The sequence below is a fragment of the Lissotriton vulgaris genome, chromosome 1_1, assembly GCF_964263255.1.
Source record: "Lissotriton vulgaris chromosome 1_1, aLisVul1.2, whole genome shotgun sequence".
Classification (NCBI taxonomy): domain Eukaryota; kingdom Metazoa; phylum Chordata; class Amphibia; order Caudata; family Salamandridae; genus Lissotriton; species Lissotriton vulgaris.
In genome coordinates, this window is record NC_141685.1 from 313,133,214 (window position 1) to 313,160,263 (window position 27,050).

General features: G+C 45.7%; 1 protein-coding gene across 1 annotated transcript in view; it reads left to right on the forward strand.

Moving 5' to 3' along the window:
* LOC147747106 (vitamin D3 hydroxylase-associated protein-like) overlaps positions 1 to 27,050 on the forward strand; it is a 337,273-nt gene that overhangs the window by 128,804 nt on the left and 181,419 nt on the right. The window contains exon 4 of the mRNA XM_086952357.1: positions 1,473 to 1,606. Coding sequence (XP_086808483.1) covers positions 1,473 to 1,606 — 134 coding nt within the window. The remainder of the gene's footprint in view (positions 1 to 1,472; positions 1,607 to 27,050) is intronic.

Here is a 27,050-nt window from a genome sequence, read left to right on the forward strand (position 1 = left end):
TCTACCTCTCCCTTAGGATAATTGGGTTACCTTATTACATTTAACCCCTCTGCTGCCAGGCCTCCCCTCAGCCCCCGTGCCAAGCCTTTTTTGTCTATTTGAGGTAGTTCGCGATTAGGCCCCATCCCTTTTTGTCCACGTAAGGTATCCACCCAAATTTGCGTCCTGGTTTTCAAATATCCTAAGGGTTGTAAAGGTACCCAGGGTTTGTGGATTCCCCTGGAGAGAACTAAGAAATTATCCAAAATACTCCACAATGTGTTTTTGGGGGGGAAAAGTGCAGCAGAAGAAATTATCTGTTGTTTTCCCCTGCAAATGGTATCAATTATGGTTTTGTGGTGCTAGAATCACCATCCTCCCGGCTTTCGGGAAAAGGCAGACCTTTGTCATAAAACCAACATTTCCTACATCGTTTTGGCAGTTTACTGGGACATAGCCTATTTTTTGTGTCTGTTTGTGCTTTCAACCTCTTTTCAGTTAATGGTAGAAATGGGTATGGAACCAATAATGGATCCTGAAAAGCTACACATTTCTTAAAAGTAGAAAGAATTTTGAATTTAGCAAGGGGTGATTTTTGTACATCCTTCAGGGTTTTCCAATAGTAACAAGAAGGTATGTGTGTGCTTCCCTACAGCAAACAAGAGGTTAATAGTGGAACAAGAGCAGGTTTAAGACGGATCAATGAATTGCTTTTTATTTAAATATTGACCATCTGTTTGTGATAAGTATCTCGGTTTCCTGCTTTTGGAATTAAGGGCCAGATGTACAACCATTTTTTCATGCGCAAACGGGTTTGCGAACTCGTTTGCGCATGCAAAAAGAGTATTTTTTGTGTCCGCAATTGCGGGTGCGAAACACTCGCAAATTACCACCCACTTCAAGAGGGTGGTAATGGACCCGCAAAAGGGAAGGGGTCCCCAGGGGAAAATATTTTTTAAGGGCAGGCAGTTGCCTCAGGGACCACTGCCTGCCCTTAAAAAATGTAACGAAAACTTTTAATTTTTTTTTTTTTAAATGTATCCCGTTTTCCTTTAAGGAAAAATGGGCTGCATTTTAGAAAAAACTGCTTTATTTAAAAGCAAACACAGACATGGTGGTCTGCTGAGCCCAGCAGGCCACCATATCTGTGAGGGCCTGCCATTCCCACTGGGGTCACAAATTGCGAGAGGCTGATTACTATTCATGAGCCTCTCTATTTACGACCCCATTGGGAATCGCTAACAGTGTGTTACACACTGCTGTACATCCAAAATAGCGCCTTGCAAGTTACGCGTCGCAAAAGACTCGCAATTTGCGAGGCGCTATTTTGGCCGTCGTACATCTGGCCCTCAGTTGTTTAGACAGCAGGAATGCTATTTAATTCAGTTAGAGAACGAGGTACTCTTTTATCTCAAACCTTTTAATTAATGGAGATACGGACCAGATTTGCCATTTTTCATGTATCACCTTTCCAAAATGTATTTCTCCCGCAGGGGCACGCCTCCACGTGCGGCATGGTCCACTTCATCGACGTTCCGGTGGAGAAAGACTGTGTTTTAGTGCAGGTTTTGAAGAAACAAGGGGCGATTCCATTCGTAAAGACCAACGTTCCGCAGTCCATGATTAAGTAAGAGCCAATATGTTGATGAGACTTCTATCCCATTATCCGGTCTTCAACGGATTGCATTTTGTTTGTCATTATGTAACTCGGCCTGCTGCCGGCCATTTTATTCTGTTGCTGCTAAAGTATATTAAAGGTCCCTCGCATTGCACGTTGTGTAACCTCATTCCATGTCCCTTCCTTCCCCCTTCATTTAAAGGACAGTTATACGTGGGAATGACGCTCGTGCTGCCCTTGCACTGCACTCGCTTCCGCGGGTAACATAAAAGATGTATTCATCCGCGGAGGAACCATGAATCCGCAGGTTCACATCTAAGTCATGGGTTGCAGTCACATCGGCCCTCGTGTTTCCTACTCATTCTCAGTTCAAATTGTTCTGCAAAAGAAGCAAACAAAAACAGAATGACCCTCATGTACTAAGGGGCAGCAAGAAGGAAAAGAGACCGAGAGAAAGATGGTTGTGGGTACTGTAGAGACTGGTATAGAGCAAGAGAGAAAATCAGGAAGAGACAGAGAAATTGAGTTAGAAATAGGTAGATACATAAAAAGATCGAGACGAGCAGTGAGTTAAAAGACAGAGAAATGAGCAAGAGAAAAGGAGACACTTGCCGAGAGACAGAGAGATACAGTGGCCGGAAGAGGAAACAAGACGAAGGGGGTAACAAAATGAGAGGAAGATACCGAGAAAAGAGAGCCTGCCAGAGTGACTATCCCAATGGTTTAAATGGCCGGCGATTTGTAGGTCAATATATGGGGTTTGTCTCTGAGGGGATTTTTTACCTGTGAGAGGCACTGCGCCTTTTCGAGTATCTCTGGGGTGCAGCGCGCGCCCTGTGTGACTCTCCCCTAAGATTTATTTTTTTGGTCAGATTTTCCGTGTTTTATTTTATTTGAGAGTTTGCATGTGAGACGTTACAGGCGCCGTTAGAAAACTTTTTTGACGGGCCCTCCAACCATCTTTTACCACCGTATTATAAAAATAGGATTCTGGGGGTGGTAAAGTGTGACATGAAGGTTTGTGTGCATTTGGTGTGTGTCATTAAGTTGTGGTAGTGATGTGTTCTGTTTTTTTTGTCTTACTGTTTCTTTGAGCTGCATTTCTGCAATGTGATTTTGTTGTGTTGTACTACAACTGTTGTGTTGCGTTTTGTTTTGAAGTGGCATGCTCTGCTATGTTTTAAGTGTGATATGTTACTACTTTGCATATGTTATTCTGTTATGTTCTGTTGTTTAATGTACATAGGTGAAGAAATGCTGATACATTTCCAGCAAAAAGCAGCACAGTACTTTAAAGTAGAAAGTGGCAAGCACCTGACTTAGGTGGTAAAGTAGCACCTCTCCAGCTATTCAACTACTTAAGACACCAGTCACCCCAAACTGTGAAATACACAGTCTTAACTTAACACTCCCAGTGATCTATTTAAGTGATAGAGGGCAAAATGTTAGAGGGACTCGTCATGTGTAGCCCTGGCCTTTGAGGTCCTGTCCTGTTTGGAGCTCTGCATGTGTGTTAGATTATGAAAGCGTGAGACTCTAATGCCCACATGCATCAAGGTAAATTGCATTTGCAAACGGTGCAAATCGCAAAATTCGGCCGTTTGCGAATGCAATTTCCTTTTTTGGGATGCATCATGTTTTTTTATTTTTTCGCAATTTAAGGAATCGCAATTATGTTGCGATTTCTTAAATTGCGATTGCATTTAAGAAATGGCAATTTGTCATTTCTTAAATGCAATGCATGAATATTTTTTTTTGCGAATTCGCAAATAGAAAGAGGTAAATTACCATGAAGTTGCACTTCATGGTAATTTTCTAAAACTTTCAAAAATGCACAAAAGTGCATTTTTGAAAGTTTTATTTTACACACATATGCCCTTGGGGAATGTGTGTGTGAAAAATATTCTTAAAGGTAAATTTCAGATGTGCAGGGGGGGGTCCTTGGAACCCCCCTGCACCCTTGAAATAACATTCTCATTTTGCGATTCCTTAATTGCGAATCGCAAAATGAGAATGGCTTCCCATTCATTCCTATGGGCCTCTAGGTCCATAGGAATCAATGGGAAAGGATTCCTTAATTGCGATTCGCAAATTGTGAATCGCAATTAAGGAAAATTAAGGAATCGCAAAAAATAATGCGATTTTTTAATGCATAGCATTTTACGATTTCTTAATTGCGATTCCTTAATTTGGGCAAGACATACTTTAGGGCAGTGCTTTCCAAACTTTTCATGTTGGTGACACACTTTTAAGACATGCATCTTTTCGCGACGGTAATTCAGTCTAATAATTAGACACTCATGTGCATTGGGAGAACGCCAGTCTCCAGTAGCATAACCCTGACAACCTGTGACCTCTCCTCGGACCTGGCATGGTCACAGGAGCTTCAGCAGAAGATACACACTTAAATCACTAAGATCAGGTCAGTCAACATGCTCCGTGCGCAGCTGACAAATATTTTGTATGGGAAACGTTATTTGAGCAACTTGCAGCGATGATTTGTGTGACAATATATTTAATTGCCAGAATGCGGTAACCATTAGGTTAACATTAATGAGCCATTAGGAGAGGCGGCAGCTCCCGATATAAGCTGTGCATTTGTTCTCACTTACCGCATTTCTAACTGTATTTGAGATTTAACATGCACTGCACCAGCTTCATTATTGACAAATGGCGCCCGAGGCTAGATTGTTTTTTGGGCATGAAATACTACGGCGTGAAAAACAGCAGAATCAATTACCTTTAAATCTCATGTCAAGTTTGACTAAAATATTGGAAATAAATGGAGGAAAACAACTTACTACAAAAAAAAAAAAACACTCGAGTGTGAGCAGTGCCTTTTATACTTGAGCCACAGCGACATCTGGAAGGGAGAACGGCAGCGCGATGCTCTTCCTCTTCTGTCTTCTGCCTGCTACAGGAACATGTACTGTGTCATTAACATGTGCTGTACCATCCTGCATGCTGAGTAGACTGTGTCTTGTCGTGCGACACACCCACACATGGCAGCTGACACAGTAACGTGTCGAGACACAAGGGCCCATTAGGATGGCGGGCGGATTGCCCCCGCTAGGGTGGCGGTAGCCACCGCCAGCATGGCTGGGGCAATCCGCCCGCCATCCGCACCTAAATTCCCCCTGCCATATTAGGATGGCAGGGGGGACCGCGGCGGACGGAAAGACCGTCCGCCGCTTTGAAATGGTTTAATATGGTGGCGGTGTCTAATAGACACCACCAGCCATATTAGGATGTGATTGCTTAGATGCCTTTCCGCAGCGGCGATGCCGCCACGGAAAGGCATGCGGTCTTCACTCTGGGGGCCCCCTGCGGGCCCCCATAGTGAAGGAGAGGTGGGGGGTGCACACGGGGGGTACCTGTGGTACCCCCCTGCATTTGGATAGACAAAGTGGCAGGCACCACGCGGTGCCTGCCGTTTTGTTTATGCAAATGCATAAATGCATTTTTAGCATTGTGGTGGGCTGTGCTAAGAGCACCGCCCGCCACAATGATAAAAATGCAGGATGTGCCCACCACTGTGGCGGGCACATCCTAATACCCCCCACGGGACCCTCGCCCTTATGGCGGGCAATCCCTTTTTCCGATGGGATAGCGGGCGGACAAAATCCGCCCTTCATCTTAACGGGGGCCACAGAGTTTGGAAAGCTCTGCTTTAGGGGCTTCTGATCAGAAGAACTTTGTATTTTATTAACCCTAGCTTCAATCTGAAACCCTGTGATTCCAAGCAAATTTGGGTAATGTGCTAAAGTCTGAGATAGAGAAGATGACAGGTGATATAAAGAGAAAAAGTTAACTTTGCAAGGGGGCCCCTTGAAACTGGGTGTCCCATAGGTAGAGCAGATGGGATAAACCTATGCATTAGATCAGGCATTACGATTCCCTTATGTCACTGCCTTGCATCAAAAATTATGCTAAACTACATTGCAGTGAAGGCCTAAGGCCTACACTGGTCCATTCATAAGGATGTGGCATTCCTTGGACCAACTGCAGTCTATGCACAAAAGTGAGATTGTTTCCCGAATGAACATCTCTCTCCAATGAGCCTTTTTTGCCTCATACATTTGAACAAACATAAAAACACCAGACAAAGGGAGATATTTTGAAAAATATTTTTTCACTTAATTTTAGATTACATACCTCTAGTATATGGCACAGATGAAAAAACCTATAACACTCTATCAACATGCAAAAAAGTTCTTTAAAAAGTAAAATATTCTTTCAACTAAATTCCTGCACTGCCTAGCATATATAGCAGGGGCATCCACAGTAGTCCTGTGGACCACATATTTTTCCTCCAATATTTTGCCCTTGATATCGTATCCCATCGATATTTTGCTGTCAATATTTAAGATGCATACCCTTCAGAAACACTCCTAGAAAATTCTACAAGATGTGAACAGGAACCCTTAAAAATTAATGATGCCAGATTCTAAGAATATCTGATGCCCGGTTTTTCATACTCCGACCCCAGCTCCCTACTTAGGCACCAGAAAACAAATGTTCCCAGTGAGACTGTAGATAAATTAAAAGAATCATATCTCCTTATTGGTAGCCTGACAACTATCCTCTTCTGACAAACACTGGGATGGCTCATTGCATCAGAGCCTTTAAGGCTTCCCCTCCGCTCCTTTACTTGATATTATGTGGTTATTGCACCCACTTGTCTGCCACCAAGCAAGGGGGACTGTTTACATGACTAAATATAAAAGTGCTGCTAAGCCTGTCATTCAAGACATATGATATGCAGCAGCACCGTCCTCCCATACTCACCAATGTAAACAAGCTGTGGCTAAACCATTTGGTTGGCTTTTTGTGAAGGAAATTGCTTGGTAAGGAAATCCTATATTGAGTTATAGGCAAGTATGCTCCCCACTTGTGCCTAGTCTACGACCAGGCTTGCCCCTTGCTTCCACAACACTGACACTGTATTCAGGTTCCCAGCTTCGCACTCCTGCCTCTCCCCTGCACCTGGTACTTTCTTTTGTTTAATTCTTGTCTCTCTTTTTTACTTATTTGACATTTTGTCCTCTCATTTTTGATCTCTGCCCACTTGTTTCCTCTCACTATTTACACTCCTACTCTTGCCCTTTTCTCTCAGCTGGCTCTTTTATTATCATTGTCTGCGTTTTCCTCTCACTCTTTGCAGCCTCACTTACTCTCTTGCATCGTGCCCTTAGCTTGTTTTTCTCCCCTTTGTCCATTATTCGTATCACTCTTGCTATCTTAAATTCTCATTCAGTTCTTTGCCATTTTCCCATTTGTTTCCTCACACTCTTTGCAATCTCATTATTGCTCTATCTCTCAACCGTTCTTTCCCTCATCTTTTGCCTAATTTTCCTGCCAGTTTCAGCTCATCCTTTTGCACACTTACCCCTCTGCAGCCTTCTTGTCTTTTTCCCCAAGCAGCACTCACCTACTTTCACACTGCTGTCATTGCTCGCTCCAGCCCACCTACTTCCCAAACTACTCTCAGTCCCTCTCCTACTCAATGGTGGATGCAGCACGGATGTCCTGTGAGCATGCCAAAGGCAAGCCTGATTGTGCCCACCCTCGCCCCACACGATGTAGCGCAAAGACCACGGGTCTCCCATCCACTGCACGCAGACGCTACTCTGACACAATCCTCAATGCCCTAAACCCCTGTCATTCCTGCCAGTACATCAGCCAAGCCTCAACAGCAATGCCGAAGGTGAGTTCTCCTGAACATCCTACAGCTTCTCCTGCGTTCCCCATTGCCCTCAACCCATAACCCTCCACCCCCTCACTTCCCAACACACAACACCATACACATCATATCACCCCCTCTCTCAGCCCTCCTGGCACATCACTAAAGTCTGAGACCTCCTGTGCAACCTCTCACTGGCCCTGCCCTACCTGACCGAAAACTACCTCATTCCTACATCGACCCCCTGCATTGCCACAGGAGCCCTCCCCTGGATACAAGATCATACTACAGCATGCAGACCCAAAGGAGGACTAACCATCATCTTCAAAGAGAATATCCTCTGATTCACCACATCCTCAAACACGGACAACAGCATGGAACAGCTCCACCTAGGGATGTGCCCTCATCTACCTGCCTCTAGGCCCACTAGCCAACTTCGGCAACACCATTGCAGACTTCGTAGCTCATTTGGCGCTTAACTCCAGCATTTTCATCCTCCTCGCCAACCTCAACACCAACCAACCTCAACACTAACAACCTCCCAGAGGACCTGAACACCTTCAAGCTCACCCAACCAGCCATGGCTCAACGAGGTAAGAGCAGTCGGACTGGGTTGGGGGGGATTTGATAGACAACCATGAGGGGAAATTAAATAAATAATTAATTTTCCCTCGCCCTCGTCTGTTGAAATCGCCCCCCACTCGGCCCCACCGCTCTTACATGCACGGGCCGCGGCTGCACCCAACGAGTAAAGGACCTCACCCATGGCACTGGATACTACATTCTAGAACCCATCTTCACCCATCTTCACCAATCTCATCGACATCATGGTGGACAAGCCAACACTCTTCACCCGGAGTGGTGATGCCCTCTTCCATTTTGACCTACTCATACTCCATCAGCACGCTCCAAAACCAACCAACAAAACTGGAATAGGATCCCAGAATAAATATGAACCACATAGCTTCTAGCCCAAGAACCACAACACTAAGACAACCTTGCTTCATCCATTTCCAAATTTGTCACCTGGATCACCTTCCGTGCTGACACCATGACATCGCTCGTCAAGACAACTTCCACCACCAGTGCCAGTCTGCAAGGAAGACGGTGCATAGAAGAACTATGACTCACCCAATGCCACTGCAAGCAACTCGAACACAGATAGAGACAGACCCGTATTGAAACCGAGAAAAGCACCAACTAATCAGCCCTCAGGATCTACCACCAGCAAATAAGATCCACAAAGCATTCAGCACTGACTGAACACACCTAAAGCAGCACAAACTATGCCAAAGAAATTTTCACCACCGTGAAGGATTCCTTCACATCATCATTGTCTAAGATAGTGCTCCTATCTAGGTTAATGTATTATTTTACCCACATTCCAGTGACCCATAAGAGTTGTCCACAGAGGAGACTGATGAAGATTTACATGCATTGTTATAGAAGTCTAGTGACATCCTTGTACCATTACATCTGATTTGAAGGCGCATAAGGAGAAAAGACAGAGATCTGGGAGAAAAATTGCACTGAAAAAAAAGAAAGTCTACAGGTCATTGTATTTTCATTTTATTTGCTTACACCATACTTAATTACCACCAAAAGTATTCCATAGCATATAATCTTGAAGTCACCCCAACTGCCCTAGATATGCAACTTTCTTTATATGTTTTTAGCATGTCCTTCGTTTCAGTGATTTTCATGGTCTCTGATCTGATATCCATCCAGATACTTAGGCACAATTTGTGCAGTCCTTAGTTATGCTTGTTCGGACTGGTATCCCAGATCTAAGCAAAGAAATTCTACTACTAACTTGCAATGCAAAAATAGCTGATGAATACATCGTTCAACTAGTCTGGGTTTAAATACCAGCAATCCCATAATATGGTAAACAATTCAAACAACATGCCTGTCCCCCCACACCCAATCATCCTCAACTTCCCAGGATATCAATCAGCCTACACCCAGACCATGACAAAAAATACCTCCCAATACAGGCAACAATTTAACTTAGAGTGACACCCCTCTCAATCTCCATTCATAGCCTGTACTTCCCCCCACTGTGGTCCAAGAGGTTCAAAGAGTAGTATTAAATCCAGGTTACAAAATTTTAGGGGACAGCCGCTACTAGTGTGTGCAACTTTTTAAGCCACCATATACAAGCCTATGCCCAGTTTCCATTCCGGCATAGTGGGGCCTTCCTGTGATCCCCCAGTAGTAAGCTGTGTCTCTGTTAGCTGCTATGAGACCGAGGATGCAGAGGAGAAACTGGGCTTTTGGCAGATCAATGTTGTTAAGGAATTTGGGGTGCATTGGGAGCTGGACTGAGAGGACTCTGCTAAGTTTCCCGTAATGTTAGCTTAGTACTGTTGTATCTGGGAACACATCAAGATCACATGAAGGAAAGAGCCATCCTCTCCTTGACACCTTAAGCTGTGTGTGGTCTTCTCCCTTCCCATGGCGGCCTGAAAATGATGTCTTTCGTGATATACTGTGTGTTATATTTCAACGTAAATTAAGCCAAGTTGGGCCTTGATTGCTACTTCTCTTGGGTTGGGTGCATCAGAGCTGCTTCCTAGTCTATATCCTTTATTACTCCCAGCTCATTCTCCTATTAACTTTGCAGTTTGTACAAGGTATCTTGCATGTTATTATTAAGCATTGTGTGTGGGAGGGAAATTGCTCTTCCCCTGCTCCTCAGTCAAGAGTCCACCTTCTAGGGGGAAATATTCCAGAATACCCTCTCCATGGAGCGCCTCAGCCCTCCATGCGTGTCATAGTTGTGTTTTTTTAGAAATTATTTGGGGTTCATCCCGTATTCTTGTTGGAGTGAGGAGAACAGCATGATGTCATCCCCCACTGTTGAGACCTTTATCCGGTCCTAGGGCTCAATCCCCATAGTTTCCTTATTTTCAGTAACCAAATTCTCTACCACAGAGGCATATCTCAGGTGGGTTTACTATACCACCCTATTGTTTTAACTGCTTGGCTCCAGCACGTTAGCGTCACCTGTGCAGCTGGGAGAGTCACCCAGTTTCCTCCCCCCTATAAAGGTACTGTAGACAAGACCAATCCCCCCATTTGGCCCGCTCCAGCCTGAAGGTTGAATGATCCAAGAGGGCAAATACCTAGTCTTTTATGTTAATGTGGTGGGCGGCCCAGTAATAGGCCCTTCTGTCTGACAGAGCTAGCGCGCCATTATATTGGTTGCGGTATAATGTCTTAAGAGCTATCTCACAGCAAAGTCTGCATGTCACTCTCAATTATTTGGATGGTGTCAGGGGAGATTCGATAGGTGGTATTGTACAGGACATAAAAAAGTTTGGGAAGGGAGATCATCTTGAACACGGTTGCTTTCCTCATCAGTGCGAGGGGTAGCCCTCTCCATTATTCCATTTCTTCCTGACACGCTTGCATTACCCTCCCAAGGTTACGTTCAAAGCAGAGGTCCCTTCCTAATGTCATGAAGATGCCCAGTTTTTTAAACACTAGGGTAGTGTCCGCCGGGCGTCGAGGGAAAGATGGTAGTTCCATCTCGCTTTGTGGGAGAAAAAGCGCTGATGTGTTTCAATTAACACTATAACGGGAGTAACTCCCATACTCTTCGAATAATTTAAAGGTCAAAGGGTAGGACAGTGAGGGGTCAGTGATATAAAGAAGGATATCATCAGAAGAAATTCTCTCTACCACAGTAAATTCTTCTGCTTTCTTGAAGCCATGAATGCCTGAGTATTCACAGACTTCACAGACCAGGGACTCTATGGTGAGGGCAAAGAGGAGAGAGGTTAAAGTGCAGCCATGTCTTGTGCCTCTACAAATAAGAAACTCTAAAGACACCACTCCGTTTACCCTGATTGCTGCCATGGGAGCCTGATATAGTAAAGACCCATTTCCTATTGTGGAGATCGAACCCCAAATTTGACCAGAGTGCATTCAAGAAAGGGCCAAACCACTGACATCAAACCCATTTTTAGTGTCAAGTGCAAGAAAGACATGGGTAGCCGATCTTTAATTTGATTCATCCAATCGTGTGTTTGTCGAAAGTTGTATTGTGTCGACCTACCAGGCATAAAGTCCAATTGAGACCCGTGAATCAAGGGCATGATAACCTGCAAGAGGCTAGTGGCTAGTGTAGTGGCCATGATTTTACCCTCAATGTTAAGCAAAAAAATCGGATGAAACGAAGCACAGAACTCCTTAGGCCTGCCCTCCTTTTGAATGCCCACTATAACTTCCCATCTAAGTCAGGGGGGAGCGCGTCCTACTTGTAGGGTTCTAGAAAGACATTCAAGAGGTTGGGTCCCACCAGCCCCAGATAGCATTTGTAATATTCATCTGGGATCCCATTGGAGCCAGGGGGAAATCAGTTGAACTATAACAGAAGCACAGGCTTCCACCAGTGTGATATCACCCTCAGGTGCCAAGCTGGCCTCGGCCTCTAGGACTGGAATCTTTACAGTCTCCAGGTAACGCTCAATATAAGTCAGTGACTGCAGTGGATATGCAATATGAAACTCTTCATAGTAGCCAGCAAAGGCCCCTGCAATTGCTTCATCTTAGTCTACACAGTCTCCCACAGTCTTCATGGGAAACATCCTTTAAAATGCAACTTTTACCACGCAGTGCCTTTACGACGCAACTTTTACAACGCAAACCATTACAACGCATTGTGCTGGGGGGCGCTCTAGGATAGTGAATAGGTTTAATTTACTATCCAACACCTTCCCTACTATCCACGGGGACTGGAGTTGGAATAGTAAATTAAACTATTCACTATCCAGGGCCCCAAAGCACTATGCGTTGTAAAGGCATGTGTTGTAAAAACCGCGTTGTAAAGGCATGCGTTGTAAAAGCATGCGCTGTAACGTCATACATACGCCTTCATATATGATGTACCTATCTAGCCTCTGTCTCTCTATTTCCCAGCCATGCATGAAGCTTCCCTGCTTCATCTCGAGTGCCATACAGGCGGTGCAGGGAAGATAGCATGTGGGTCTTAGCCATCTCCTGACCCTGAAATTGATATCCATCTCTTAGGAGGTAAGCATGGGCGAATTTTGCGGATCTCGCGTTCGCGAATTTGCGGATTTGCGAACTCGCAATCCGCAAAATCCGCGAATTCTTGCGAATTTGCGGATTTTTTTTTTTTTGTGTTCGCAAGGATTTCTGCCAGTTCGCGAGGGTTTCGTACCAGTTCGCAATTGCGAACTTACATTTCGTCACGCAACGGTCGCGAATTATGTTGTTTCTACGTCTGGTTCATCATCACAGGTTCCCAGCACCCTCTGTTTCACCACTGCAACCCTCTGTTACATCAATGCCACCCTCTGGTTCATCATTACTGTAGATTATGGGGGGGAAAAGCAAGCACACCATCCCTGCTTCAACTCAGATGAATTAATTTGGGGTTAGTTTATTAATGTGTCACTGTTTTAAAATTCCAGTCTGGCACCTGCTTCCTTATCTGTAATTTTGCTTTCTGTTGCAGTGCATTTTTTTTCCCCAGGACCTTCTTTGTGGCCTACTTGTAGCTATTGTATGAGCCTGCTGTGAGGGTCAGAGCAGGGTCATACAATTGTTGCAACTAGCAACTGAATTCTGGAGGGGCCCCAGTCAGGAAGCACTACCGGGAATTGTTACTAATGATGAGTTTGAACTCTTGCCCCTGCCGAGTGCTTTCACTTTTGAAAAACTCGTTTTTCTGCAATTTCGCGGGGTTCGCGGGGTGCGAACACGCGCAAGATCGGATTCGGAAGCCGCAAATTCGTGCGAATATGCAATTTGTTTTTTTTGCGGCGTGTTAGTTGGCAAGGTTTTGTGCGTTTTTGCGAGCCGCTCGTAGCGCAAGACGCGAAGTTACCCTCGCGGTCGTTCAAGGGCGCAGCCATCTTGTTTGCCTGACGTATTTCCGTTTCCGGGCGCGAAGTGTAATCTCGCAAAGTCCGCGGTTTGCCAGTACAGTCTCGCGCGTGTTCGCAAGGAAAATCTCGCGCGAACTTACCCGCGCGGTCGTGAACGGGCGCGGCCATCTTGTTTCTCATTCAATGCTATGGTTCTGGGCATGGTCTTTGTATCCTCTGTCAATCTCTGCCATCCTTTGCTTGTTTGAAGTTTTTTTTTATCTATTTTACTTATTATCTATCCCTCTATTTTTCTAGCCCTATATTTTTGTGTTTACTGCTACTTTTGGTTAATTTTAAACTACTTTTGTAAACTCTTTTCTTTTCTTCTCTTCCCTATTCTATTTTCTTTATTCCTTTCCGCCCAGACCATGGTGAAGGGAGCCGGGAAGCATCCCGAGAAGGGGAAGGGTCCCGCACCCCGTGTCCGGCTCCCGTGCGGGCGTTTGAGGGGGGAGCTAGTGATGCCACGGGAGATCTTTACCCCGGAGGAGGTGGCCCAACTCATTTTTTATGTTCAGCGCCGCCTCCCCAGGACCATCATGGGAGGCGGCAAGATCAGTGCCGGGTACGGGGCCCGGGAGCGCCGGAAGCGGTGGGAGAAGGTGTGCCAGGCCATTTACCACCACTCTCGGGTCTGGCGCACCTACAACCAGGCCACCCACCGCTGGACGGATGTCCTGACCCGTGAGCGAGATCTGCTCGACCTTCTTGGCCTTGAGATCCCCGGGCTTGGTGAGTAGTAGTAGCTATGTCTTTACTACTATGTTTTCTCCTGCTGTGTTATTATATTGCAAATTTTTGTTTTTTACCAAGAGCAATAATGCTGCTCATTACATTGTAGGTACGGTACATTTTATTTCAAAATCTTCTGTGCATTTCAGGTACACTGCTCTCCTTCTCAGTAGTGTTGCTACTATGCTTATTTGTTTTAGATTTTGTGTTCATTTCATTGGCCTGTGAAATTATGTATGAGTGTAGTTGAAAGAACTGCGCAATGCTACACACTAAGGTTCAGATTTTTAATTACCGGCGCATCCCTGCAAAGTTGCAGGGATGCGCCAGTAATTGTGCGTCACGCCACCATCACCCATGGTGCGCCGTATTACAATGCGGCGCGCCATGGGCCCAAAACGTCACCAAAGCGTTACGCATCTGTGCCGTAAAGGTGGCGCATTGCTGGAGTTGCGTCGCAACGATGGTGCAGCTCCATCAATTCTCTGGGGTGCCCTATCTCCCCAATGCTGCGTCAAGCCGTACGTCTGCTTCAAGCAGGCGCAGGGTTTGAGTCACGCATCATTGTCCTCAAAGTGACTGATTGAAATCTTGTAGATTTCCCTCAGCCACTTTTAGGATGCGTTCCTGCGCAGGAACGCCCTCCCTTGCGCCGGAACACCCCTATTGGCGCAGGGCTTTACAACGTGATGCATCTCCCAGATGCGTCACGTTGTTAATATACGCCGCACCATTGCGCCTCTTTTGTGCTGTCGCTGCGTCACAAAAGTCACGCAACAATGGAGCAAAAGAGCCGCAAGGGCCTTATAAATCAGCCCCTACAGACTCAAGTCCAGTCCTTCCTTTGTACACATGGCGATAAGAAGAAATAGTGGTGGTGGATTAATAGTTTGAGTATTTTAATGACTGGTGAATGTAGTAGGAAACTTTAGTGTTGTCGCTGATCTTCAATCACGATGGACTTTGGCTGTCACTTTGCGTGCTGCGGACTGCTGCCTGCCAATCCTAGGCAAACCTTTTTAGTACTTTGTTTAGTGAGTTACATAGGGTAGTTTCCAATTCGACGGTCCGCAAATCAAGCAATACTAAAGTAATGACGTAGTCGACCACATGAGATTGGTCAATAATATATCCCGTGGAGTCGTTCCCTATTTGCTATTTCGCAAAAATATTTTGTTACTTTGTTAGTTCTTTTTTAAATGTTTGATTTGGTTGAGAAATAAATATCATCCATGTTTTCTGTTTTTCTTTCTTTCATGTTGTACATCAGCTTCCCCCAGGGGCAAGAGGAGGACACAGGAGGAGGAGGAGGAGGGTGCTGTTGTCGATGCAGGCCAGGACCGGGCAGTCGAGGGCTCCTTTGCTGGCCCCAGTAAGTTTTAATTTTAATATAGAGTACTTATTTTTTCCTAGCGTTCCTCATTCGATTTTTTCTAAATCGTCTTTGATCTTCTTGTAGACAGGATCTAAATTCTTATCCCTATGACTCCGTGTGGTATTACTAGATTATTCTTATTAGTCTGTCTGTGTAGCTAACTAAGATTGCACATTTGGCATTTCCATTGGACTCCCATTCTAGTCAGCAATAGCTCTATGCACTGAGTGTAGTCCTCTGGGATTGTCCATAATGTCTTTTCAAGTATTCTAAATGTTTATGCTTTGACCATTGCCAACAATAAAAAGGTGAATGACCACCACCAAGAAATAATAAGATACTACTTTACTTTTGGTTTGGATAGGACAATCCATTCTACTACTGTTGCAGGGACAAATCTGCACAAACAGAACTATGGACACTAAATAATGCATCGCTTAGCTTATCAATTATAATAGGTGCTGTAACTGTTAGACTTTCCACATACCTCAGTGATAACAGACTTTGTAGTTGAACCCCCAATCTCCTTACTGACTAGATAGTGTGGCAGAGTCATTTAGCTCCCAAAGTCACCGATGGCAGAGGCACGGACTCATGCTTGCAAAAATTCGAAAACCTTTAGCTCATCCACTCTAGTCTGGAGGACCAAAAACCACAGAGTCTATTTAAGTTTAAAAGCTTTATTAAAAGTAAACACATTTATTAAATTCAAGTTTGTCATAAAAGTGAACGTGTAACTGAAAATGGAAAAGTGCTTAGTGCTGACGATTAATTGGACACATTTCTTGTGGTCGAGCCGAGCTCTCACCTGGTTTGAACTTGATCCTGCTCGTGTTCTTAGAAGTCAAGGTTCTGTCTGTTAGGAGAAAAAGTGGTGCGTGTTAAAAAGTAAAAAGCAAACATTCATCAGTTGTGCCAAAAAGTGCAGCAAGACAACAGCCTTCCCTGGAAAAAGGGACATTTTTACTCTAGAGTACACAGTCAAAAATTATTAAATTGTACACTTTTTTTCACATTTCTTTCTTCCTCCTAGACCAAATATTATATAGTAGTGAGTGGTGTATTCTAACATTATTAAATGTACTTTGTAGGTGGAACATCTGGAGACGGGGCCAGCGCGGAGGTGGTGGCATTGGACGAGGAGGACAACTCTGGGGAGGAGGCGGTGCAAGTGCCGGAAAAGGACATGCCTGTGAGGGTTCACACGGTGGTGGCGGGCAGAGGTAAGCTATACATTCCTTAGTCATTGAGATTGAAGACTGCAGAGTGTGCTTTCTGCACGGGTGTATTATAAAAAAAGCAGGTAGTAGCCTCCTCTAAATGTACTTCGACTTAGCTGTGAAGTTTTTGGCGAGAAGAATCCCAATCAGATCTGAGGTGAACTTGATGGATGGGATGAACGAAAAGCGAAAGAAGGGTGTAAGTAAGTGTGGAAGCACGAGAAATGTAATGATGACTGGCAAAGAAGAATGATATGTGTTTGCTTGGTCCCCGAGGTGGCTGGGAAGGTAAGAAAATGGTATGGTGCATGGCTGGGTGAATGATGAAGCAAGGATGGGTGGAAGGAGAACAGCCTGGGTGGGTGAGACAGAAACTGTATGTGTGCAATATACTTTGAATGGATGGATGCCTGGATCATTCATGGTACTATCTGACTCTTAGATAGCACATGTGAATCTAGAGAGAGTAGACGGTCACTGGATGAACTAAGTGTTACTTTGAAGAGCATGTAACACCGCACCCGCACGTCCGTTCCAGTGTAGGAAAGGCAAGGAAAAGAAGTTGTAACGTTGTCCAAAGACTACCATGAATAGTAGCAGTAGTTTGTATTGCAACTGCAAGCACAGCATATATCCAGTTATTACGGTGGGCACTCCCTACCTCCCTTAATAACTTTAGTTTAGTAGTAGTACGTCATTCATGTGTGGGGGTATCACTGTTCACTCAATAATAAGCAAAGCACCTAAAGTCATCCCATATGTCATCAAATACATCCCATGTGAAGTGATAGATAATCAGATAATTTAGCTTCTTCATTTTCCTTTTCTAATACTCATTTGCACTGTAGGGTGAAAGCTAAATTAATTAAGCAGTAGCCCTTTTAACAGAGTATTCTCAGTGCCACCCGTAATAGAAAAGTAAGAGCTTCACCACCTGCATGTACTGGACCGGTACAGTAACGCAAGTCTGTCTCACTCACCATGGTGTGCGTCTGTTTTTCTCGGGTGCAAGTTCACTGCGCTGGCATTATGCCGGCTTGCATAAGATAACGTACCAATTTTCCTAAACAAGAGAGAAGAAGAAGAATAAGAGTGGTGTACTGTCATAGTCGACTGTAATAGAAGTCCATAGTGCTCGTAGAATTTGTTCCTTAAACTCCCACTAATGTTAGAGCAAGGATGAAGAAGTCGGAGGTTACATAGATACTGTCCTCAATAGTTATGCACTGTGCTTTCAATTTGCTACTTGTACTGTGACAACTTTCTGCTCAATCATTTTGTGTTAATCTTAAGGAGCATTGGTTACAGACTATGTCTTTCTTTTTTCATGTAGTTGCTCCTTCCAAATCCAAGACACCATCAAGGAGGAAGGAGCTGGCTCGAATGGCCCGGCAACGGAGGCTGGATGCCACTGTTGCTGAATATCGGCGGCTGGTGGCCCTGGAGGAGGAGGAGACGCAGTCTGGAACAACAACAACGTCCACTGGGACAGCTGCCTCCTACTCCGTGCGGGCTGCCAGCCAGCGCAGTGCTCCAGCGGTACGGAGCCGGGCTACCAAAGCCAAACGCCACCGCCCAGCAGCAAAGAAAGCAGCTGCCCCTCACAGGATTTGCAAGGCACACCGGCGCCGCTTATCCCTCAGACTGTCCTACCTGGAGCAGGAGGTCCATAATTATAAGAACGTGGTGGAGGGCCTCCGCTTCGAACTTGCCACCCTCCGCAAGGAGCATGATGCCCTGGCTTCTAATTCCAACAGCACCCTGCCATAGTGTCCCTTGCCCCTTTTTTAGAGACTTTTGGGGGGTGGGAATTGGGAGTTGTGATTTTTGGGGACTTTTGAAGGACAATCGTTGGGGTTAGGGAGGGTCTTGCGGGAGATTCTTTTGTTAGGGCTATAAAAATATACTTTTTGAAACTTTATCTGACCATACCTGTTTTTTACTGCTTTTGAGTCTGGTGGGTGGGGGTTTAACATAACAGTAAGTTTGTTTTCCTGAATAGTCCTAGGACTTTAGTAGTACTACCGTCAATCAAATCTCTCGTCTCTCCTAATACTCCATTATACTACCTCCAACCAAACGCCTATCTTACCTGTAATTTCTGTTTGCAAGTAGGGCTAGGCCCAGGGCTGGCTCCACGGGAAACAGCAAATAAGGTTGGCAATCCTGGGCGGATAAAATTTCCTCATAGCGGTGGTACTAGTGGTGTGACACAGTGGCAGTTGCTTGCCTATGAAAAAAAGAAAATGAAATCTGGTTTGTCCTCCTGAGCAATACAAAGGTACAATACAGAATATAGCAGGTGACAGAAGTACACTAGAACAGTGCCACGTTGTAGCCTAACAAATGTTAAAGTATAACTAATTCGGTTGAAGTTCTTTGACATTAGCCATGGATCTTTGTCAAGCAGAGTAAGAATATATCCTCGGATTTCTTCACCAGCCTGTTGCTATCACCTTATCCTCCCCAGCAAGTGTGTGGATTTATTGCTGTAATTTAGTCACACATCAATCAAAACCACACAGCCCGGGGGAAGAGGGTTAGGGTTTGAAAAATGGATGGGTACGGGGGTTTTTGGGAAAGGTTTTGGGAGACAAGAAAAAGTAGCACAGCATGGACGAACAATTGTGAACATAAACAAATCTTTGGGTACAAACCTATCCATCAATCTTTGAAAGTGCATACACTACTGTAACTGCATGCATGTCAGTTAAAAGTAATTAGTACTTTCGACAACTGTGGAAGAAAGAATGCGACAGTACAGGGCGTGGGTGGAAATATTGATAACTATATTCAACATAAGGTCTCTGTAGCCAGATACCTGAGAGCCTTGCTGGTCACTATAAATCCATTCACAACAACACTCAATGGGGTTGGTCTGGAAGGTGTCAGGTTTACTCCCCGTGATCCAGTCGATGCAAATATGGTTCCACCTCCAAATGTCACCAACACCCAGAAGTGTAAACACAGGGTGTTCGAGGCATTAGGCGGGGGAGAAAAATAACAAACTAAAATAAAAAATGTGGGATGGGTAAAGGTAGGGTCAGCAGGGAAAGGATACCTGTAACAGAAGACAAGACAGGCATCAGTGAAGTGCTGTCCTAACATACAAGGGTACTCTCATATAGTCTCACTAAATAGTCTGCAAGTCTCCCGCCTACTCATGGGAAATGTAGTTTCATAGTACGGTAGGCGCTTAGGGGCTGCGTAACCTGACAGAAGGTATAGTAGATAGAAAAGGAGAAATTGCTTTTTTTCTAGGTGTCCCCTCACTCACCAGGGTTGCCCCTTGGTGACATGCTTCATCATTGGGGCCATCCCAGTCCTCTACGGCCTGGGGCGTGCTGCGACTTGCGAATTACGTAGGAGCACTTACAAATGACTATGTGTGGTGCAGATGTGATAGTGGAGTGGACTAAGTGATGTGTTAAGGGATCAATGTAGAAGCAGAGAGAGAGCCAAGAAATGCAGTCACAGTCAGAGAAAAAGGCAAGGGATACTGTATCTATGTGGTTGTAGTGGTCCTGTTGGAAGTGGTAAGTAAGTTGCCCGCAGAAAAAAAATCCTCCTATTAGCGGCACTCCTCCATTGCAGCCGACGCTTCGTCCATCGATGTTGGTCACCAGAAGACACCCTGTCCACTGCCTGCCTGATGCTGAATTGTGGCTCGCTACTGTGAAGCCTGACTCCATCCTTTTTTCCCCATTGCAGAGACTGAAACCCGGCCTGTAATTATTCAACGAAAAACAGGAAGTGATATAATATTACAACACCACTGATAAATAAATATAAGGTATGTAGGCTGTGGAGTGCAAAAAGTCACAATTTGTTTTTCCTAGTAGACAGTACAATGTTTTTGAAAGTGCGTACTCTGAGTCACCTTTTGAAGGATAAATAAGTATGGGCAAATTAATGTATCGGATCTTGCCCCTCAAGCTAGGTGTACTGTAAACTGTGTTTTAGAACAAAATTAGATCTTCCTAGCAGTGCTCCCACCCAGACCCTTACTAAAGCCAGTCGCAAAAATGTAGAAGACCCCCAATCAAATCTCAAAAAACGAGGCCTAGCAGAAAACTGGTGACAAAACTTACTTTGAAAGTAAAAGTAGGCCGAAGTACCCTAATTACCCATTACCCACCGTGGATTGCATTCAAACCACTTGCAAGCAACCAAGCAAAAGTAGCCATAGCCAGCATCGCTCCAAGACTCGAAATCCCCCCCACTCAAACACATGCAATAGAAATACTGCTAACCCTAACGAACCCTAAGTTAAGAATAGTGGCAAAGGCTTTCTTTAACTATGCCAAATCCCCCCTTTCCCACCATGGATTTTCTTCAAATGACTTGCAACCAAAATTACACATTCTCACGAGTGCTCTAAGACCCCAGAACTCAGTTTGAAAAATCTAGAACACCCCGAAACACATGCAATCCTGCTGCTAGGGCTAACCCTAACGAACCCTAAGTTACAAAAAGTGCCAAAACTAAAGGCTTTTCCGCGCGGATTTTGTCCCAACCACTTCTACCCGGTATTAGACCTTCCCAGGAATGCCCCAAGACCCGGCAACCCACCCGCCAAGAAGCGTAACACCCCCAAACAGGCCAAAAGCAAAATCTCATACTTGCAATATTTCTGGGCCTTCGGTCCAAACGCGCTGCGTAGCTAGGCCATAAGTCGGGGTTGGCACGACGGATTTCCTGAAAAGCAAATGCAATCAAGATTAGAGTGTCCCAGCAGTGCTCCCAGACCACGAAACTCACCCGCAAACAGACGGAACCCCCCCTAAGAGCACCTCAAAGGCAAGCAAGTCATCAAAAACACAAAAAAAATTCCGCCTGGGATTTGGTCCAAAACACTTTTATCCGGTATTAGAGCTTCCCAGCAATGGCCCCAGAGCTGTCAACCCAGGAGAAAACGAGTAGAAGACCCCCAAACAGCCAAAGAGCAAAAGTACAAAAATGGGGACTTAGTCACTTTTTCACAAATTTCCCAAATCACTCCGCGCACGCTCTGCAGCTAGGCCCTAAGTCCCCTCAGCCACCATGGATTTGCTTCAAACCTCTTGCAAAGTAAAGTATATATAGCCAGCAGTGCTCCCACACCACGAAACTCACCCACAAACACCAGGAAGCCCCCCAAACAGGCCCCCGAAAACGCTACATAGAGCAAAATGTCAGAAATAGCCCAAAAAAAAATCGGCCTGGATTTTGTCCCAACCACTTCTACCCGGTATTAGACCTTCCCAGGAATGCCCCAAGACCCGGCAACCCACCCGCCAAGAAGCATAACACCCCCAAACAGGCCAAAAGCAAAATCTCATACTTGCAATATTTCTGGGCCTTCGGTCCAAACGCGCTGCGTAGCTAGGCCATAAGTCGGGGTTGGCACGACGGATTTCCTGAAAAGCAAATGCAATCAAGATTAGAGTGTCCCAGCAGTGCTCCCAGACCACGAAACTCACCCGCAAACACCAGGAAGCCCCCCAAACAGGCCCCCGAAAACGCTACATAGAGCAAAATGTCAGAAATAGCCCAAAAAAAAATCGGCCTGGATTTTGTCCCAACCACTTCTACCCGGTATTAGACCTTCCCAGGAATGCCCCAAGACCCGGCAACCCACCCGCCAAGAAGCATAACACCCCCAAACAGGCCAAAAGCAAAATCTCATACTTGCAATATTTCTGGGCCTTCGGTCCAAACGCGCTGCGTAGCTAGGCCATAAGTCGGGGTTGGCACGACGGATTTCCTGAAAAGCAAATGCAATCAAGATTAGAGTGTCCCAGCAGTGCTCCCAGACCACGAAACTCACCCACAAACACCAGGAAGCCCCCCAAACAGGCCCCCGAAAACGCTACATAGAGCAAAATGTCAGAAATAGCCCCAAAAAAAATCGGCCTGGATTTTGTCCCAACCACTTCTACCCGGTATTAGACCTTCCCAGGAATGCCCCAAGACCCGGCAACCCACCCGCCAAGAAGCATAACACCCCCAAACAGGCCAAAAGCAAAATCTCATACTTGCAATATTTCTGGGCCTTCGGTCCAAACGCGCTGCGTAGCTAGGCCATAAGTCGGGGTTGGCACGACGGATTTCCTGAAAAGCAAATGCAATCAAGATTAGAGTGTCCCAGCAGTGCTCCCAGACCACGAAACTCACCCACAAACACCAGGAAGCCCCCCAAACAGGCCCCCGAAAACGCTACATAGAGCAAAATGTCAGAAATAGCCCAAAAAAAAATCGGCCTGGATTTTGTCCCAACCACTTCTACCCGGTATTAGACCTTCCCAGGAATGCCCCAAGACCCGGCAACCCACCCGCCAAGAAGCATAACACCCCCAAACAGGCCAAAAGCAAAATCTCAAACTTGCAATATTTCTGGGCCTTCGGTCCAAACGCGCTGCGTAGCTAGGCCATAAGTCGGGGTTGGCACGACGGATTTCCTGAAAAGCAAATGCAATCAAGATTAGAGTGTCCCAGCAGTGCTCCCAGACCACGAAACTCACCCACAAACACCAGGAAGCCCCCCAAACAGGCCCCCGAAAACGCTACATAGAGCAAAATGTCAGAAATAGCCCAAAAAAAAATCGGCCTGGATTTTGTCCCAACCACTTCTACCCGGTATTAGACCTTCCCAGGAATGCCCCAAGACCCGGCAACCCACCCGCCAAGAAGCATAACACCCCCAAACAGGCCAAAAGCAAAATCTCATACTTGCAATATTTCTGGGCCTTCGGTCCAAACGCGCTGCGTAGCTAGGCCATAAGTCGGGGTTGGCACGACGGATTTCCGGAAAAGCAAATGCAATCAAGATTAGAGTGTCCCAGCAGTGCTCCCAGACCACGAAACTCACCCACAAACACCAGGAAGCCTCCCAAACAGGCCCCCGAAAACGCTACATAGAGCAAAATGTCAGAAATAGCCCAAAAAAAAATCGGCCTGGATTTTGTCCCAACCACTTCTACCCCGTATTAGACCTTCCCAGGAATGCCCCAAGACCCGGCAACCCACCCGCCAAGAAGCATAACACCCCCAAACAGGCCAAAAGCAAAATCTCATACTTGCAATATTTCTGGGCCTTCGGTCCAAACGCGCTGCGTAGCTAGGCCATAAGTCGGGGTTGGCACGACGGATTTCCTGAAAAGCAAATGCAATCAAGATTAGAGTGTCCCAGCAATGCTCTCAGACCACGAAACTCACCCACAAACAGACGGAACCCCCCCTAAGAGCACCTCAAAGGCAAGCAAGTCATCAAAAACACAAAAAAATTTCCGCCTCGGATTTGGCACAAACCACTTTTAGTGCTTCCCAGCAATGGCCCCAGACCCGTCAACTCACCTGCAAAGAGGTAGAACAACACCCCCACAAGTGCTGAGTCTTTCTTCATTGGGCGTAAACCAGCCCTCTGCTTTGATGGAAATAGGAGTCTGGAGGAGGAGGATAGAGGAGCATGTTCTTCTGAACTTGTGAACCTGAGGAATGCAGACTGCGGCACCTTCAAATAAATTAGCAAACAAGTGAAGACAGTTCTGCTGATGGGCTTGTTTTTGTGATTATCTGATTAAAGTTTGAATTATATTAACTGTGCACAACAAAGAAAGACAGACACACAGGAATAAAAGTGAATAAGGATGAAAAAGAAAGTTATTGATTCGTTGTCTCATTTTCAGGGCTCGAAGTCGGTATCACGGTCCAGGAATAAGAATAAGGCTTCGTCATCATACTCTGCGAATTCAGCCAGGGTGAGGTCAGTGCCACCTGACAGAGTAGAAATTCCCTCATCTATGGTGCTGGCCACCTCCTCTTCATCCGGCACGCTCTCTCGTACTCTTATATCTGGTGGTATGAGGTGCTGATTCATCTTGATCATTGTTAACCTCTCCACATTTTTGGGCGAGAGGCGGCTCCGTTTGGGAGTTACAATCCCACCAGCCGCACTGAAAACCCGTTCAGAAGACACACTTGCGAGTGGGCAAGACAAGTAGTTTAAAGCCAGGTTGGTGAGCTGTGGCCACAATTCTTTTTTCCCATGCCAATACGCCAATGGGTCAGAATTAACATAGACCTCTGTGGAGTCATTCAGATAGTCCTTCACCATCGACTCAAGGTCCTCCTCCAAGGTTCCTCCACTTTGCGTAGCTCTTGCTGTGCCTCTGACCTTTTGAGAACCAAACCCAGGCAGAGCTAGCCAATCCTCTTCAGCCTCCAATGTTTCTGTTGTCTTTCGTGCAGATGATCCGGTTGCCGGTGTCTTTAACGGCTGAGAGGTCACTTGTGCCACAGCCACAGGTGCAGAAGTGGATTGTTTTGACTGGGGATGGCCTGCTGATGTACTGCCATTTCCTTCAATTTCCAGCCGTTCTGTTTCAAACTTCTTGGCTGACAAGGCTAGCCAACGTTTGTACTTTGTAACATCTTCATCAGCAAAAGGAAAGAATGCTCTGCCTGCCAGCGCCTTTTTGTAGCGTGGATCCAGAATAGTAGCACAAATGTAATGCTGTTCTGAGTGGATCTTTTTAAGACGTTCATCACCTTGTAGGAGCTCTAATAATTGCTCAGCCAGAAGCAAAGAGTCTTTCTTTTTGTCATCTTTTCGAAACACAGAACACACCTCCTTCAGTTGGTCCTCCAGCATGTACAACAATGGGATAGCTTTTCCCAAATTAGAGTCCTCCTTGCTGACTGCACGTGTGAAGACCTCAAAAGGACGAAGCATGCGTGTTAGGCTTTCAACTATGTTCCATTGCGGCCCACCCATCCTCAGCTCCTCTATACCCTCTTTCAAGAAATATTGATCGAGTTGCGTATACTGCTCATACAGACGCTCAAGCATGTAGAAGGTTGAGTTCCAACGTGTTACCACCTCCTGGATGAGTGCTTTCACTGGCATTTGACATTGATATAGCATGCTCCTCAGCTGCTTGCGGGCCTTAAAAGAATGCCTGAAATGCTTGCAAATTTTTCGGCAGTTCTCCAATACACTGTACGCTGCACTGTGTTTATTACCCAAGAATTTTTGGACAACCAGGTTTATACAGTGCGCCAAACACGGCACTCTGAAATAGTAACCGTCCCTCATGGCCTTAACTATATTGGAGCCATTGTCCGTGGAAACATAACCAACCTTGCGTTTTAGTGGGGACAGACAGTTAAGGACCTTTGTGTTAAAGACATCCAAAATGTTTTCTGCTGTGCGACGTTTCTCCAAACCAAACATGGCTAGTGTTGCATGTTTCCGAGCACCTTTAAAAACAATGTTAGTGTCAACACCTGAGTTTAGCTTTGCTTTAGCCCCTGAAAAAGAGACCCAGTGTGCAGTGATGCACATGTAATCAGCGCCTGCGCCACTGGTCCACATGTCTGTTGTCAGATGTATAGTGTGAACAGCACTCTTCTGCAAAGCTGCCCCAATCACCTTCAGAACATCTTCATGTAGTGCTGGAACCGCAACTCGGGCAAAATAGAACCGGCTAGGAACCTTCCATTTAGGGCAGAGCGCTGTCACTAATTCTAGAAAACCAACCCCTTCTACAAAAGAAAAAGGGAGAAGGTCCAGAGCTAGCATTTTAGCCAGCTTAGTGTTATACAGACGGGTCATTGGGTGGTTGCGTTCATATTGCGCTTCTGTAAACAACATCTTTTTAATGTTGCCCTGGACCAATGATTTACGGGATGATGATGATCTCTTCGACCCAGTTACGCTCGCTGATGAACTTTTCCGCATTGATGTCTCACTCTCTCCCACACTCTTAGTGTGGCTCCCATGGGGTGTGCTGCTGACATGGGAACTGGGTGTAAGTGAAGTGTTTGAATCGTCTTCTTCTACCTCCTCGTCATCAGCAGATGACAAATCAACGTTTTCATTACGTGCAATTCCGGCTTTCTTGACCGCCTCTAGGTGCGGAAACCATTCGACAGCGTGCCTTCTCTCAAGATGACCTCTCTGGCCTCCGGTACCATAGTTAGAACCAAGCTTACCACGACTAAATCGAAGCTTACAAAGGCTACAAATGGCTACGTTTTCCTTTTTTGGGCAAACACTAAAGAAGTCCCAAACTGGAGACTTGAAATGTCTTCGGGGGCCGGAGGAGGCGGCGATACTGGTGGTGGTGGTCCTGCTGCTAATGACAGATGAAGTGGAGGATGTGGATTGCCGAACTTCAGTACGTTTTGCACTTTCACCACCACGAATTGAGGTCGAGGACGAGGTGGGTACCTTCTTGCGAAGAAATATGGAAGCGGTAGGTTTTGGTGTACTACTTAACTCCAAATCTAATGATTCCCTTTCCATTGCCTCCTCGCCGACATCATCATCACGCTCAGCAGCTTCTCGGGATAGGGTCAAAATGTCTCTTTGCTGCATGCCCGGTGGGGCTGCAGTGACCTTTGTGATGACTGGCTCGTCGTCATCGTGAGAGGCTTCATCACCAGCAGTATCTGTCACTTCTTGTTGAGCCTCATCACACTCCATAGGTTTGAGTTTTTGGACGACCTTCCTTTTACGCTTAGGTACCGGTGCCAGATCATGGTGTGCCTCTGCCTC